The 13,964-nt window shown below is 36.4% G+C and overlaps 2 protein-coding genes across 3 annotated transcripts; both read right to left on the reverse strand.

Moving 5' to 3' along the window:
* Positions 1-58: 58 nt before the first annotated feature.
* LOC108227075 (LOB domain-containing protein 27) lies at positions 59-1,019 on the reverse strand. Its single transcript, XM_017402070.2, has 2 exons — positions 197-1,019; positions 59-110 (listed from the first exon to the last, which is right to left on the reverse strand). Exons 1-2 carry the CDS (start codon positions 901-903, stop codon positions 59-61), a joined length of 759 nt encoding a protein of 252 aa, XP_017257559.1. The 5' UTR covers positions 904-1,019.
* Positions 1,020-2,411: 1,392 nt separating this feature from the next.
* LOC108227272 (uncharacterized) lies at positions 2,412-13,714 on the reverse strand. Of its 2 annotated transcripts, none has more exons than XM_017402329.2 (15): positions 10,893-13,714; positions 10,680-10,808; positions 10,384-10,575; positions 10,196-10,248; positions 9,814-10,120; positions 9,512-9,638; positions 9,256-9,435; positions 7,364-7,474; positions 6,688-6,875; positions 6,382-6,597; positions 5,803-6,078; positions 5,489-5,636; positions 5,259-5,392; positions 3,441-3,527; positions 2,412-3,167 (listed from the first exon to the last, which is right to left on the reverse strand). In XM_017402329.2, exons 1-15 carry the CDS (start codon positions 13,521-13,523, stop codon positions 3,081-3,083), a joined length of 4,866 nt encoding a protein of 1,621 aa, XP_017257818.1. In that variant the 5' UTR covers positions 13,524-13,714; the 3' UTR covers positions 2,412-3,080. The 2 variants fall into 2 exon arrangements, with proteins under 2 accessions (XP_017257818.1, XP_017257819.1); XM_017402330.2 differs by having other exon boundaries at positions 9,554-9,638; positions 10,893-13,664.
* Between the last annotated feature and the right edge of the window lie 250 nt (positions 13,715-13,964).

Below are 13,964 nucleotides of genomic sequence, written 5' to 3' on the forward strand. Positions count from 1 at the left end.
CTATGCTAATAGTTTACACCAGTGAGGCTAAAGCATTTTGCTTCCCTTTTTAGTACATTCACACCAATGTGCCCAACAGACTCCTAGAATCTTTCACGCGTGAGTCCAAACTGCAAATGAATTTAATCACATTATTAAAGTTAACTTTCTATCGTATAAACAAGTCTGCAGTTAATATGATTATACTATACATTACCTCAATTGACCGGTTTCCTTTGAATCAACCAAGGATTGTCTGTCATCAATAGCATCAATAAATTCATAATCTTCATCCACCACATCTTGCTGAACATTCAGTGCTTGCAATTGGTTTTGCACCATTTGGTTGTCATCCGTTTGGATCCTCAAGGAATCGACTACATTATAGCTACCATTATAAGGACCAGCGCCATGTACATGATCATGACTCACATTGCCACTACCAAAGAACAGAGGATCAGAAGCAATTGGCAATGTCACATGATTGATACATTGAGTTTCATAAAAATCAACTGCATTTTGAGGTACTGGTGTCACTGACAAGCCTGACAGAACTTGTGATGGATCATCTCGTGGTAATCGCTGTTTCCAGAAAGCAAGTTGTGATAAAACAATTTGCAGTTCTTCCTGCATCTGCTGAATCTGGTACTGATACTGCATTACTACACCTAAACAACCATGCACAGGAAATTTTTCGCGAATATTAGCCTCATAGATAATGGATTTCATCGCCTCCGTCTTCTGAGTCTCGTCGAGGTCCTTGAGAATTTTCAAAATATTGCCAACTCCGAATAGTTTATGTGCATTCTGGAAAATCGTTGGTTGGTCAGCTGGAAAAAACGGAGCAAGCACACATTCTGAAGTACACTTTCTCCTCTGATATCTGCACCTAGCACAAGCCTGGTTTGTCCCACTTTTGCTCATTTCTTGTTTTATGGTAACAAATTCACTGACTTTTTGAGTAACTAAACTGAGAAATAGGAGGTCATTGACTTGTTATGCATGATTTGAGGATGATAAAAAGAGAATGAGTAAAATAAATAAAGATGTGCAGATTTTCTTATCCTTCAATTTCAAATTAGCACCATAATATATCCACTTATCCTTGTTATTTATTTTTATACATTCAAAACGAAGTAATACTGTACTTGATTAGTCCCGGTACTGTGCCGTACAATTTTTAAACACTGTCTTATCCAGACAGTTACATTCAAATTTTTGGCAATAACACTGGGACGATCTTCAAATAATCAGCTTCCAAAACCAAGCTAGTCAAAAAATATATGTACAAAATTATGGTAATTATTTTTATGTCAATGGTACAACAGTTTTATTGATTAAATGAAAACGGAATAACTTTTATTCAACAGATATAAATTAGTATTTATTATTCTGAGAGAGAATACAATAGACATAACCTTAAATTAAATAAATGTAGAGCAATATATCACAGATCATAAATTAGTGTTGGGATGATAATCCTGAAGGGGTGTTTGGTTGGCGGAATGGTAAGGGGGGGTCGGGTTAAAATGGCACGGGTTTAAAGTATCATATCTGTCCTGTTTGGTTGAGTGCTAGAATCAATATATTTAAATTTTAAAAAATATTAATTTATATTAATCAAAAAATTCAAAAATTATTATTATATATTTTTGCATCATTGATTATAGTTGCATTAAATTTAATATTTAATTATTAAAATAGAGAAAAAAAATCAAAAATAAAATTAATTCTTATACCTACATCTCATACCCACCTCCCACCTCCTCCCGGAGTATCAAAAACCCATACTTTGGGAGTTTGAGGTATGAATTTGAAATTTTATTTTTATCAACCAAACATCATGTATGAGTTTGGAATGAACAAAATCCATACTAGATTCCAGATACTTATGAACCAATAATATTTCAGTTTTCACGGTAAGGTTATTCTAAATGATAACATAGTAAAGTTCTCCTTTCTATTGTTGAATGGGGGAAATTTTGAACGGATAAAGTTACGGAAGACTGCATGACACCAACCTTGTGCTACTTACTCGGACAACCAGAAAGGTTTTTCTTAAGAAAATATCACAACAGTGTTGACATGATATTAGTTGCATTGTGTAAACCCATCTATGGTGGACATCACATTGTAATATTACACTTTTGAACTAGCACTTACATACCATAATTGTTGCTGAAATGAATGAAATTATGCAAGGTAGAACACATATAGACTTGTGTGCAAGTAGTGGTTTTGGAAGTATGGTACCGCAATTGACATTCCTGCCAAAATACACCTGAACACATTCACTTTCACTCTAAAATTGATTAGATGTTTTCACCTAGTTTCAGGAAGTACAGTATTGCATAACAGCGATTCATGTGCACTACGCTCTAAACGCTGAATTTGTGTGAGACTAAAGTGCAGTTGTAAAGGGAGAGGCCAACTATAAAGTAAAGATCCAAATATCTGTAATATTCACTATACAAAACCAAGTCATTTTCAAGAACAAAAAGGAAATACAAATCTAAAAGTACCTGATAGTTTTTTACTATTCCTAGGTATCACTGCAATAAAATACTGGCAAATCATACCAGTTAACAAGTTATCGACATCATCACATGCTCAAAGTATATCCATGGCCCGGCAACTTAAAAAGATCTGCAATTTTATTCTCACCCAAACCACCTCCAAGTTGAAAACACCGCCATAACATGAAAACTAAGTTGAACATTATCTCGAATTTCTGCGTCTATACATCATGACCATTAGATTTCATCAATTTTCAGAACAAACCTATTCTAACACCCAGGATAATGGGAAAACTTTACTAACAAGAACTTCGATTGTTTTCACAAGTATACCTCAATACCACCAGCTCTCATTCCATAAACATATTCATTTGCTCCGCTAAGGGTGTATGTAACTCTACAAAATTTCTTGATTATAACAGTAAGTCTTTACTGCCAATATCCTCGTTCTGGATATTAAGTCCCATATTTACGAGTATCAATCCTGCCGGTGCAATGTCTCTGTTGCATCTTCACACTTCAACCCACAAAAAGCTCAAAGCCTTCTTTTTATGAGAATCAGAGAATGTGATTTGTTACATGTATCTAGTTTACATCTTCGAAAAAGAGCACCTGAGGTTGCAGATGTCCTCTTTCACACATCAGAATAACATCATCCCAACCACCAATCACCTGCAGAGCAAAATAGATAGGTGAGTGAAACTACATATCAAGGATTATCAATGGTCAGTGGTCCAGCTTCTAACTATGCAGGGACATAACCACAAACTAGCGATGATGAGGTCAAACTTTCAAAAAGTTTGATAAATGGGTAAAGGGTCTAATTTTCTATTTCAGGTATTAACTTAGGTCAATATGGATGTAAAAAAAAAAAAGTACCATGGTGGCTATGCTACCTACAAACAGAGCACAAGACAAGTAAAATCACCAAACATAAGAATTTACCTTGACGGTTTTATCATCATACATAATCCACCGTTCATGATCATGACTGTATGCAAAACAAAAATAATGTTGCCCATAATAGCAAACCTACAAAAGAAAAAACTTTGTGAAGTTAAAAAACAAACAGTAGAATAAATAAGAAGCATCAATTGGACATATATGATTGCATTAATATCTAGGATCATCTTCCAACGAGACAAAAAAGTCACAGGCATGTAAAGGGAAGGAGGGTCACTAGTAATTTGCAGACCAAATTCTTTCAACTATGAAATCTCTCAACACTGGAAGATTAACGTCAGTATGTCACAGATTGTGGCTGGTTTGTTTATGTCAACCATACAAATGTGATAAAAACAAAAAAAATTAGCTACTGCAATAGAAAATAGATCGGTTACATAGGGTTGGATTAAATACATTAACACAATTTGGAGGTAGGCTGTCAAAAAAATTCGAAAAATTCAATATCTAATTGAAATATCTGTGCCTTCGTATCTGAAATAAAGCGGATATTATCCGTATCCGAAATAAAGTGGATATTATCCGTATCCTCTTCCGACAACTACGGATATATATTAATAGTTATTATTTAATATATAATAATAACTATTATAATATTAATTAATAAAATATATTTTGTTCATATTTCAGAGATATATTTAGTGTAAACTTTTTTAATATATACACACACAAGCACATACATACATACATAGTATATACAAATATATTATATTAGAAGTATTTCATATTTTAACTCTTATTTTAAACATAATATAAATTATTACTTTTTCATTAAACTAGAAAAATTCGGATAATTTTAAACAGATTCGGACCTGGGAGTGAGCTAAGGATATTTGGGAAGCAGTAGGCTTAAAGAATATAGCAGTTGTAGCTGTTCTGTGTGGAGCACCATGAAAATTATAAGGCGCACGTGAATTAAAATATTGGAGATACATTGAAGGAGCAGATTAACCAGCGATTCATACAACCACTTCCAAATCCGGATATTATCCATCATATTCGGATTCAGATAATTTTTTCAAATTATTTTTAGATACGGATTCAAATTTTCAAACTCGGATATAGACATATTCATATCCGAATTATCCATTTCAGACCCACTTGAAGGGTAAAGGTTTACATTACATATTGTGTAATCACCACAACACACAGAACACAAACAAGTCAAACAGAACAATACTCGAGTTTGACTTCGACTGAGCCATATATTTCAAATTCAAAGCTTGGCTCGAAATGCACAATGTATCGCCTACCCAAATAAAAACATTAAAAAAATCAAGGTGGGTCTACGCTTTTACAATTATGATTATTTGTAATTAAATCTGATTGACCACTATAATGATGAAATGAGGATGCCAGAATAATTTGTTTGAGTCGCTTTTTAAGCATATTTTTTGTCCCGCCACTGTCCATAAAACAATTAAGCCGCAGTGCTATTGATCAAAATGTCTAGTGAATATATACAATAAGCAGAGTTTTCGTTCTTCAGAGTTATATTTAAGGATTAATCATATGTATTTTTAGATGCAATTAAGATGAATTCTTTTGGAGTATATCTTTTGGAACATAAAATTGAATGCATCAGATGAATGTGAACCCCTGCCCTTGGTCATGCAAGGAAGAAAAGGGGGGAGGGGGGAGCTAACCACTAATCTATCAACAGAACGTCAATATAATAAATTACCAACTTGACCCTTAACCCGAGTATAGTTATGCTTATATAAAGATGAAAAGTAAAAGAATCATTCAGATGTTTAAATCTAAGAAGATAAGCAGTGTGGAATAAGAGGTTGTGTATACCACTGAAATTAAGCAATGTCGATTATTCAGATCAAGGCCTTGATAGAGAACACCAATGTCTATCTCAGTAGCTAATGCTGCCAATGTAGCTCTAATGTCATCAATGTTTTCACATGTATTCTGCCATCCCAAAACTGCAAAATATTATGTTAGTAGGCATCATTGCGCAAGTCACTTAAAATTTAGAAAAATCAATCAATAAATTATTTTCCATGAACAAAAATAGGAACCTGTTGTAAAAACATGAGGCGGGGACGAAAGGAAATGATGCTTGTAGTTAAACTTTCCACAGCCTTTAGATTCTGGATCACAAGTGTACTGGTCATTCATTTCAACAAATTTAAGAAGCTCACCGAAGGAACTTTCAGGACTCAGAACCTGAAAAGTAAATAACATAATGGAGTTAAGACTAACTATGCCAACTATTTACTAATAATCACAATTTACGACCAGTTAAAAGTTAATGCCCTATACAAAATTAAAAATTTCTCAAAATGATTCAAACACAAAATTCAACATTTCTCAAAATGATTCAAATGCATACCTTTATAGTGCGGAGGGCACTGGCATTTATATTATGAAAAAAAGATGTGTATTTCATAAATTTTGACTCCAAACCACAATTATAGCAGTTCAGTCTTTCAGAAATATTCATTCCGAAAAGATTGTGTGCCACACAGGCGTCATTTGCACAGTCCCATGAACTCAGGTTGTTGCTTCCAACAATTTCATTATTAGAAATATCCAGGCCGGATGTGAATGAGCGATGTAGACAGTCAAATATCACTCCTAAAACTTCAGACGCATCATTCATTTGAGCCTGTCATATACAACCTTGTTATTTAAAATAATAGATAACCTCACTTTCATCTGACACTGGGAACCAATATGTTAGACAAAGTTGTATAGATAACTGAAAGCTTGACACCAAATAAACTATCAACTCCCTCCTCCACAATTAGCATTATACAGAGAGATAAAGGGAGAGAGGGAGGGGGTGGGGGTGGGGGAGAGGGGGAGGTGGAGGGAGGGAGGGAAAGGGGGGTGCATGTGTGCTCTTGTGTAAAATAACATACAACTACATTAGAAAACAAAGGGACTATACTCACAAGATGAGAATTACCTCTTGAAAGAAGTTGCTTTCAGGATAAAGGTTGCTTAAAGCAATCCTTAAGGGAGTTGGGGCAACAGCCTCTCTCTTCAAGTCTGTGGATGCCATGCTCAAGGCATTAAAAATATCAAATAAAGCACAAATAACACAAGGATCGCCAACATGAACATGCCCCGACAGTGATTTTCTCAAGAACTCTTCACGAAAACGTGTTATGTGCCATAAGGACTGCAGTGTCAGAAGAAATGACCAGATATTAAGGTGTGAATTGTCAGATCCGGGAAGCACGACAGTAAAACTTAGAAATGTCAAACTAACCTGTATGATAACATTTAGAAAACAATTGTATTCCCCGACTTCATTTTTTAGACCTAAGCCATATGCTTCTGCCCCATTGACACTTTCGTTAGTAGTCTCATGAGACAAAACTTCGCCATTACCCGGTTCTGATAATAATTTCCGGGGCATCCTTGAACTTGGAAAGTTCTTGTGTGCATGGAATGTATCTGAATGTAAATTAGAGCTTGTATATATATCAGAAACAACTTGCAGGATTAACAAATTTGCTGAAGGCATTAAACCGACCAATCACATAACAATCACATGACTGTTTCCAATCCATTAGGATAGACACGTACCACATGTGCACTTTTAATCAACAGAACTGATTCTAAAAAAGTTCATTAATTAAGATTGTAGTGTTCATTGCATATGTAATAAGTAAAATGTTCTCTGTTAACGGTCTAGATGCCAGTGTGCCACAATACTTGCTAATACTAAATGCAAATATTTACAGGCTATTAATTGTAAATTAAAAGGGGGATTGAGGGAATGTGACAGTATTTTCTAAACCAATAACAAGTCATTTTGTGATAGGTCATGTTCTGTGTTGAACCAAGTTTAGAAAAATAATAGAGGATAAGAAATATAGAGCTATTAAAAGACTGCTTGGAGTAAATGTAATCGAAAAACAAAATGAAAATGACTTGCATACCAAGGCTTTGGCGCACAGCTCTTTGAAGGTCCGCTTGAAATCTCTCCTCATCGTCCTCCTCTGAATGTATTTGTCTTAGTGTTTTTGAATTACTCTCAGAAGAATCAGCATCTGATTTCATCAAAAAGCCCATATCATGTTTGTTTGTTGTTACACAAAATGATTCGTCAAACATATTGAAGGAACGTATATACATCAAGAAAATTCTGTAAGGCGAGACTATGGCGTTGTGGAACAACTCATACCTCAAAAAAGTTCTCATTAAGTTATCTTTATCAAATTTCTATACTTGTTGACATTAAATAGTCAAAACAAAAAATGATCATAAATTATCACAAATACAGATGCTGCAGGCAAGCAATTATATAAAAAAGAAATAGTAATGAGCTAGGTGACTAAAATGTGGACTGTAGACGAAGATACAAAAGTGCTGTTTCTTCTCTTCCTACATTAGGGTGAAGGTAGGGGAGATAGAGTGATGCAGGGTAACCAGATAAGAGTCACTAGTTTAGTAGTATGTGACCAAAATGTCTAAGAAATAACAGGCCAACATTCACAAATTTCACACAGATATGAAACCAGCAAGCATTGAACTTATTCGATGCTCATACAGAGGTAGAAGGCATAATATTTATATTCCGGTGCTAAAATATTAGAAAGCATTTCTCTTTATGGCCCAAAAAAAATCAACAAAAGCAGGATATAAGATAATTTTAAAGAGCCACAATTTAAAGAAGACCATTTTATACAGCCGCATTTTCAGATTTGAACAACTATTAAATGGCACAGAAAATCTCTCTAACCCTGTTATTTAATCATCATATATAATTAATCTATAAATCATAGTTCTTGCATCTAACAACACGCTTCACCAAATTTATTTGCAAGGAAACAAATGATTATTATTAAATGGTCTAAGTCGGCGTAATTTTCTAGATCCTCCAATTGTCTTAAGAAAGTTGTTAGAGCTTTTAAATTTTTGGCTTGACGTTCAAACATAATAAGAACCTGTAACCCAATAAAGAAGTAATCTATGAAGCATGGGTGCGGGTGCGGGGATACAAGAATTCCAAATTTGACATATTCAAAAAAAATTGGGATTCGGCAAATACTAAAATATTAAAAATATATTGTATACATTTTATTTAACAAAAGCAATAACCAGCATTTATATTAAATCAAATAGTCAAATACATCTTTTAGCAAATAAAAGATATGAAAGACATTAGTACACACACACACTCATAGTGATATGTTATCTATAAATTAAAAGAAAAAAATATGAAATTTAAATATATACTATATGAGCACAGGAGAACAGGGTGCGGGACTGTGGGTGGTTGCTAATGTGTCAACACTCAACACATATGTGCATATTACTCGGCCACACATATATACACGCATATATACACACAGTCACACATATATACACAATACACAATCAAAATCGGGGTTGAAAAACAACGGCAGAGAAGAGAAACGACGACGAGAGGAAAAAGCATATAGCAAATCGCCTCCTTTTCAATTAGGGCAAGGCCTTCAATTTGGGGGTTTTAGATGGTAAATAAACAAGTCCCGATCTTTCTTCTTTTTTTTTTTTGTTTAGTTTTGTGCTGTGTGAAATTACAATTTCTACCCCTCACGCACCGCATTTCCCGCACCCCCGCGAATCGGATCAACGAAGTGCGTAAATACGCTGAGTGGCACATCCCGGCACCCCATAACGTGATGCATATTCTACTGGAAGTGCATCATGCAATCATAAATAGTTGTATATTGTAGAGTTGCAAAACACTTGCACACAACATGCATCACTAGGTAAATACTACATCCCTTAAATACAACCCTGAAAGATGAGCAAGGTTCCGCGCAGTGTACAGTACAAGCCTTACCACGAGTACTTTCATGTGAATGGGATCTTCCTGCTTCAGCAATTTCAGTCTCAGATGGCAGAGGTTGCAACTTTCCATCAGCCAAGTTTGTCGAATTTTTATGGCGTTTACCCCTCCTTCCCTTGCGTCCCCCCTCGGAAATAAAAACACCATTGTTTCGAGTAGCTTCATCAGGTAAGCCTGCACAAGATAGAAATGACCACATTTATAGTACCATCCAAACTGTGAAATGGCCATGTATAGACTAATGACTGACTTTGTTTAGTTCTTTCATGATAAAGATGGTCATTGGTGATACCAATAAACTGGGATGCTTCCTCTCCAGGGTCTTCAGGCACAGGTTCTGAGAGATTTGAAAATCCAGCACTCTGACCCGACGATTCCTATATTTAAGTTTTGTGAGTTACCTTACCTCATAATTAAATTAAATCTGTATTCCGCCATTATTGAAAGAGTCTGTATAAGTGTTGTATAAGGGCGAGTCCTATTTTTCATAATTTAAATTAACAGGAGGACATCAAATATAAAATTATAAGAAAGCAGTAAAATATCTCTCACCTGCCTACGGTGTTTTATTTGTCCATGCACCTTTTTATCATTAGCACTGTGTGTGAAATAATCATCTGGCAATCCAACTGCCACCTCCTCTGAAACTGCTGCAGATTTTTTATGTTGCTCAGCGAGGTGCTTCTGCTTAGCCTCATTTTCAATTCGTCGTTGATAATCCAAGGTTTCTTCAAGTTTCCTTTCTTCTGCTTCAAGCTCGATCTTCCTTCTTAGTTCTTCCTGGTTATTTGACTCAATAGCAGTCCCAGCAACAGTTTCAAGATCTGGATGACTCACATTACTTGCAAATACTGACATTCTGCAGAAAGACGGATCAATAAAGACACTTTTATGAGGGTGCACATTTTTATGCAAGTGAGAATAAGAAACATACGTCTGTTCAGCAGTCCCATGGTTCAGCATATGCAGTTCACTGCTACCAGAAACCTGCCAAGGATGCATATCTTAAACACCCGCATAATTCAACTATTTGATAGGTATGACAAATAAATAGAGCATCACAACATATCAAGTAATAGATATATAAAGATATAAAGCATAATGTCGACTTATAATTTATACTTTATGGTCCTTGGTTTTTCTGGAATCCTTATTCTTCTTTCTCTCCTTAGATTTCTCATGCAGATGTTTTGTATTATCAGATACTCCACCTATGCCCTTTTTCAAGTCTAAATCAAGTTCTGCTAAAAATGCTTCTCTAGCAGCATCTGATTTCTGTGTCGCGTCTTTTTCTGCAAGATCTTCCAACCGTGCCTGGAGAGGAAGAAATTAACACAGACAAGCAAAAGTTTGCTTAGAAAATATGAAAGCAAGAAGTAAGTAACGTATCCTAGAAAGTTATAAAAGCGTATACAGACCCTCATAAATGACTTTATTAGAGGTACTAATATTGATTGATAATCATAGGCAGAAACAGGATCAAGCTTGACTTTTAGTTCTTCCATCCCACTAGCATTGCGCATAATTCGAGCATCAATTTTGCTGAGCTGCAGTTATTCAACAAGTGAGATAATATGTAAAGATAATGCAAGAAGAAACTATCCATAAAAAGTATACAATGACCTACAAACCTCAATAGACAAGTGTTCTTTTTGTCTCTGGATTGCGACCTCAATACAAGAGTTCACTTGATGCAGATAGTCCTTTGTCTTCCAGTCAGCCTCTTCACCAGATTCTGGGTCACAAAAAGGAGAATTCACACCAGCATAAGTCTCGTCAAATCCAAAATGGTTGACATCCAAAGATTCTGCTTCTTTTAAAACATTAGAGATTGCATCCAGTTCAATCCTATTGCTGATGAGCAAACCATCACTGTCACTTTTAATGAGTTCTTCCCGTCGCTTCATTAAGACGGACTCATAACTTCGGGAAACAGAATCAGTGGCATTCTCTTTTTTTTTACCTTCCTCAAGACAGATATCCTCTACCATTTGCAATGCCTCCTCATAATTTAGATGCTCACTTTTTCTCTCACACAAGCTTTGCTGGTGGTGAAATTCCTTCTCAAGTGTCTGAAGAATTTCCACTCCCTGATGTGCTTTTTCATCTCTATTTCGTTTCCAGATAGCCAACTGTTCACCACAACTGGAACCTGTAAATATCCAGGATAATAAAGCATCTTCATCGGTAACATGCCTATTCTCAGAAGATTCACGGGATGAAAATGATCTAGTTGCATCAGCTGGAAGAACATCATGGCATGTGGTTGGATGTACCTCCCAAGGCAAGAAATGCTCATCAAACAAAAGGCATGATTCACATTCATCAAAAACTACCTTTTCTACAATATCAACAGCTTGGCTACTACTGCTAAAGTCATCCACAGAATTACTCTTCTCAGAATATCTACCTACCCCACAAGAATGAGATAGCTCCTGTAAGAATGCATGTATTTTCTTCAGCTCAGGAGCACCTAAAAAGCATATGCATACAGATGTCAGGTCAACTCCATAGTTAAAAAGCCGAGAACCAGCCGAAAGCCCCTGCAACTCATCCATTGCAAACTGTATCACCTTACTGAGATGGCTTTGGGCCAGGTATTTATGTTGAATTAACAAGTCCAGTATAGAATGAATTTTCTCAAGGAGCTTTGCACGTTCAGAATCATCGAACAATGGCCAGTTATCAGGAAGAAAGGTTGTCTTGCCATCTGGATTTTCATTGTAGTCCATCCACTTCATGTCAGAAATATTATCATATTGTTTGCTCTCCGTATTTATGTCATTGCATATTTCACCCAATCTCTGGGATGAATCCCATGCATCTTCATAGACACAACTGTCCGCGAACAAGTCCTTCTGTTCATCAGATGCTTGACCATTTGAATGTTTCTCAAGCAAAATCACTGCGGCATTGATGTCCAATGGTTTCCAAGGACAGTTGAGAAGCAAGTCAGTTGACTCTTTTCCAATATTTTGGGGCAAAAGTGCCTGCATTTTAGGCAACAGGATGCCCAAGTGCTCCTGATTAACATGGTCAATATGCAACTCAGAGCTGGCAAACTTCTCGCCGCAACGGCAGCACGCCCAAAACTTCCACCCTTTATTAACTTCAGCAAATGATAAAGCTTCTGAAAGGACTTCACATGCCAGCCCCTCCTTTGACGAGCTGAAATGTGCTTTTATATCCGAGACTTTTATTTTAAACAAGTCTTTCTTCATTTCCAAACTCATACATTTCCAAAAAGATTGAACCAAATCCTTTCTTTCAGCAGAAGATGCAGTTTTTCTGACATTCTTTCTCCGCTCACTGGCTCGCTGACCAGATCCTGAAGAGGTTTCTATAACCTTATCACCTTCATTTTGGGATTGAGGTGACTCCGTCTTTTGCTGCAACAACCGTGCAGCAGCAACCCGAACTTCAATCTCTTTCCTCCTCTCCTCGGGCGTCTTAGTTGCCTTCTTAATCTCATTAGGCCTCCGTGATTGAGCCATTTTCACCTCCATTGGGTCCTCCGTAGCCCTCCTAATCGGAATCAACCGAAACTTCTCCTCCCCGTTATTAAGATTCTTCATCCACGATGAAAGCGAAGCAATATTCGACTTCTGAATCAACGACCTCAGCTCATTCTGCACATGTGACACCCTCGAATCAAGTGTAGACAACTTCAACTGACTCTCATCCTGCAAACTCTCCTTCCCCGGATCAACAGGATTCTCAATCCCCAAAGCCCTCTCACACTCTTGCACCACCTCCTCGTAATCCTTCGCCTCACTCGCAGCCTCATACATCAAATTCGCATAAAAATGCGCAAACTCAATTGAATTCGGTGACAACACCACTGCCTTCCTCGCACTCTCCACCGCATTCCTCAAATGCCTCTGCTTCGTATTTGAATCATCTATAACCGACGCCACCTTCACACACACCGTCCCCTGCACTCGATAAATCAACGCCAAATACGGCGAATTCTCATTCCTCACACACATATCCTTCATAAGCCTTAGGGCTTTCGTATGATTCCCCCTCGCAAGCGCATTCAACGCCCGCTCACACTCCAACTTAATAGCACCATAATTAGAAACACCTAATTCACTCCCCTTAACTTTACTAACCACTACTTCATTCGATTCATTCCGTCGAATCGACAAATCTAAACTACAATTCCCATCCAATTCACCACCAGCAACAACTCCGTTACCGGAATCAATCGCCGGTGACGTCTTCGAGCGAGGAGCAGCCCCTCGCTTCTTATGCCCCATCACTTCCCAACAAATCCAATTTCATATATATATAATCACCACAGATTAACAATTAAAATCAATTAATTAATCAAATACTTACTTTGAATCAAAGCAGTGTTGAAATGAGAGAAGGATTAAGTTGAAATCGATCGGCGTTGATGTAGAGAGACTTTCGGAGCTTCTTCTCTTTCAGTAATATTTATGTGAGTATGTGTAAGTATTCGATGTGTTTTTGTATTAATATGAGATTGAACAACAAACCGGGGGGTCTGGGTGAGGTTTGGTTTGGTTTGTAATGTATATCTGCATATACAAGTGTTACTAAACTTTTTCTCTCCTCAATTTCTTGCAAATTTCTAGAATGTATTTTAATTTTCTAGTGTGAGTAAAGAGGGATCTTGCATTCTGTTTTAATATATGTTTAGAATATATTTTTATCTGTTATAATAATTGGAATTT

The sequence above is a fragment of the Daucus carota genome, chromosome 6, assembly GCF_001625215.2.
Source record: "Daucus carota subsp. sativus chromosome 6, DH1 v3.0, whole genome shotgun sequence".
NCBI classification, from domain to species: domain Eukaryota; kingdom Viridiplantae; phylum Streptophyta; class Magnoliopsida; order Apiales; family Apiaceae; genus Daucus; species Daucus carota.

Coding starts and splice junctions, on each gene's coding strand:
- LOC108227075 (XM_017402070.2), bottom strand. CDS start 903: ATGAGCAAAAGTGGGACAAACCAGGCTTGTGCTAGGTGCAGATATCAG. Junction 111..196: donor AAGGAAACCGGTCAATTGAG/GTAATGTATAGT, acceptor ATTCATTTGCAG/TTTGGACTCACGCGTGAAAG.
- LOC108227272 (XM_017402329.2), bottom strand. CDS start 13,523: ATGGGGCATAAGAAGCGAGGGGCTGCTCCTCGCTCGAAGACGTCACCG. Junction 9,639..9,813: donor AAATAAAACACCGTAGGCAG/GTGAGAGATATT, acceptor ACTTAAATATAG/GAATCGTCGGGTCAGAGTGC. Junction 5,393..5,488: donor GCCTCATGTTTTTACAACAG/GTTCCTATTTTT, acceptor AATATTTTGCAG/TTTTGGGATGGCAGAATACA.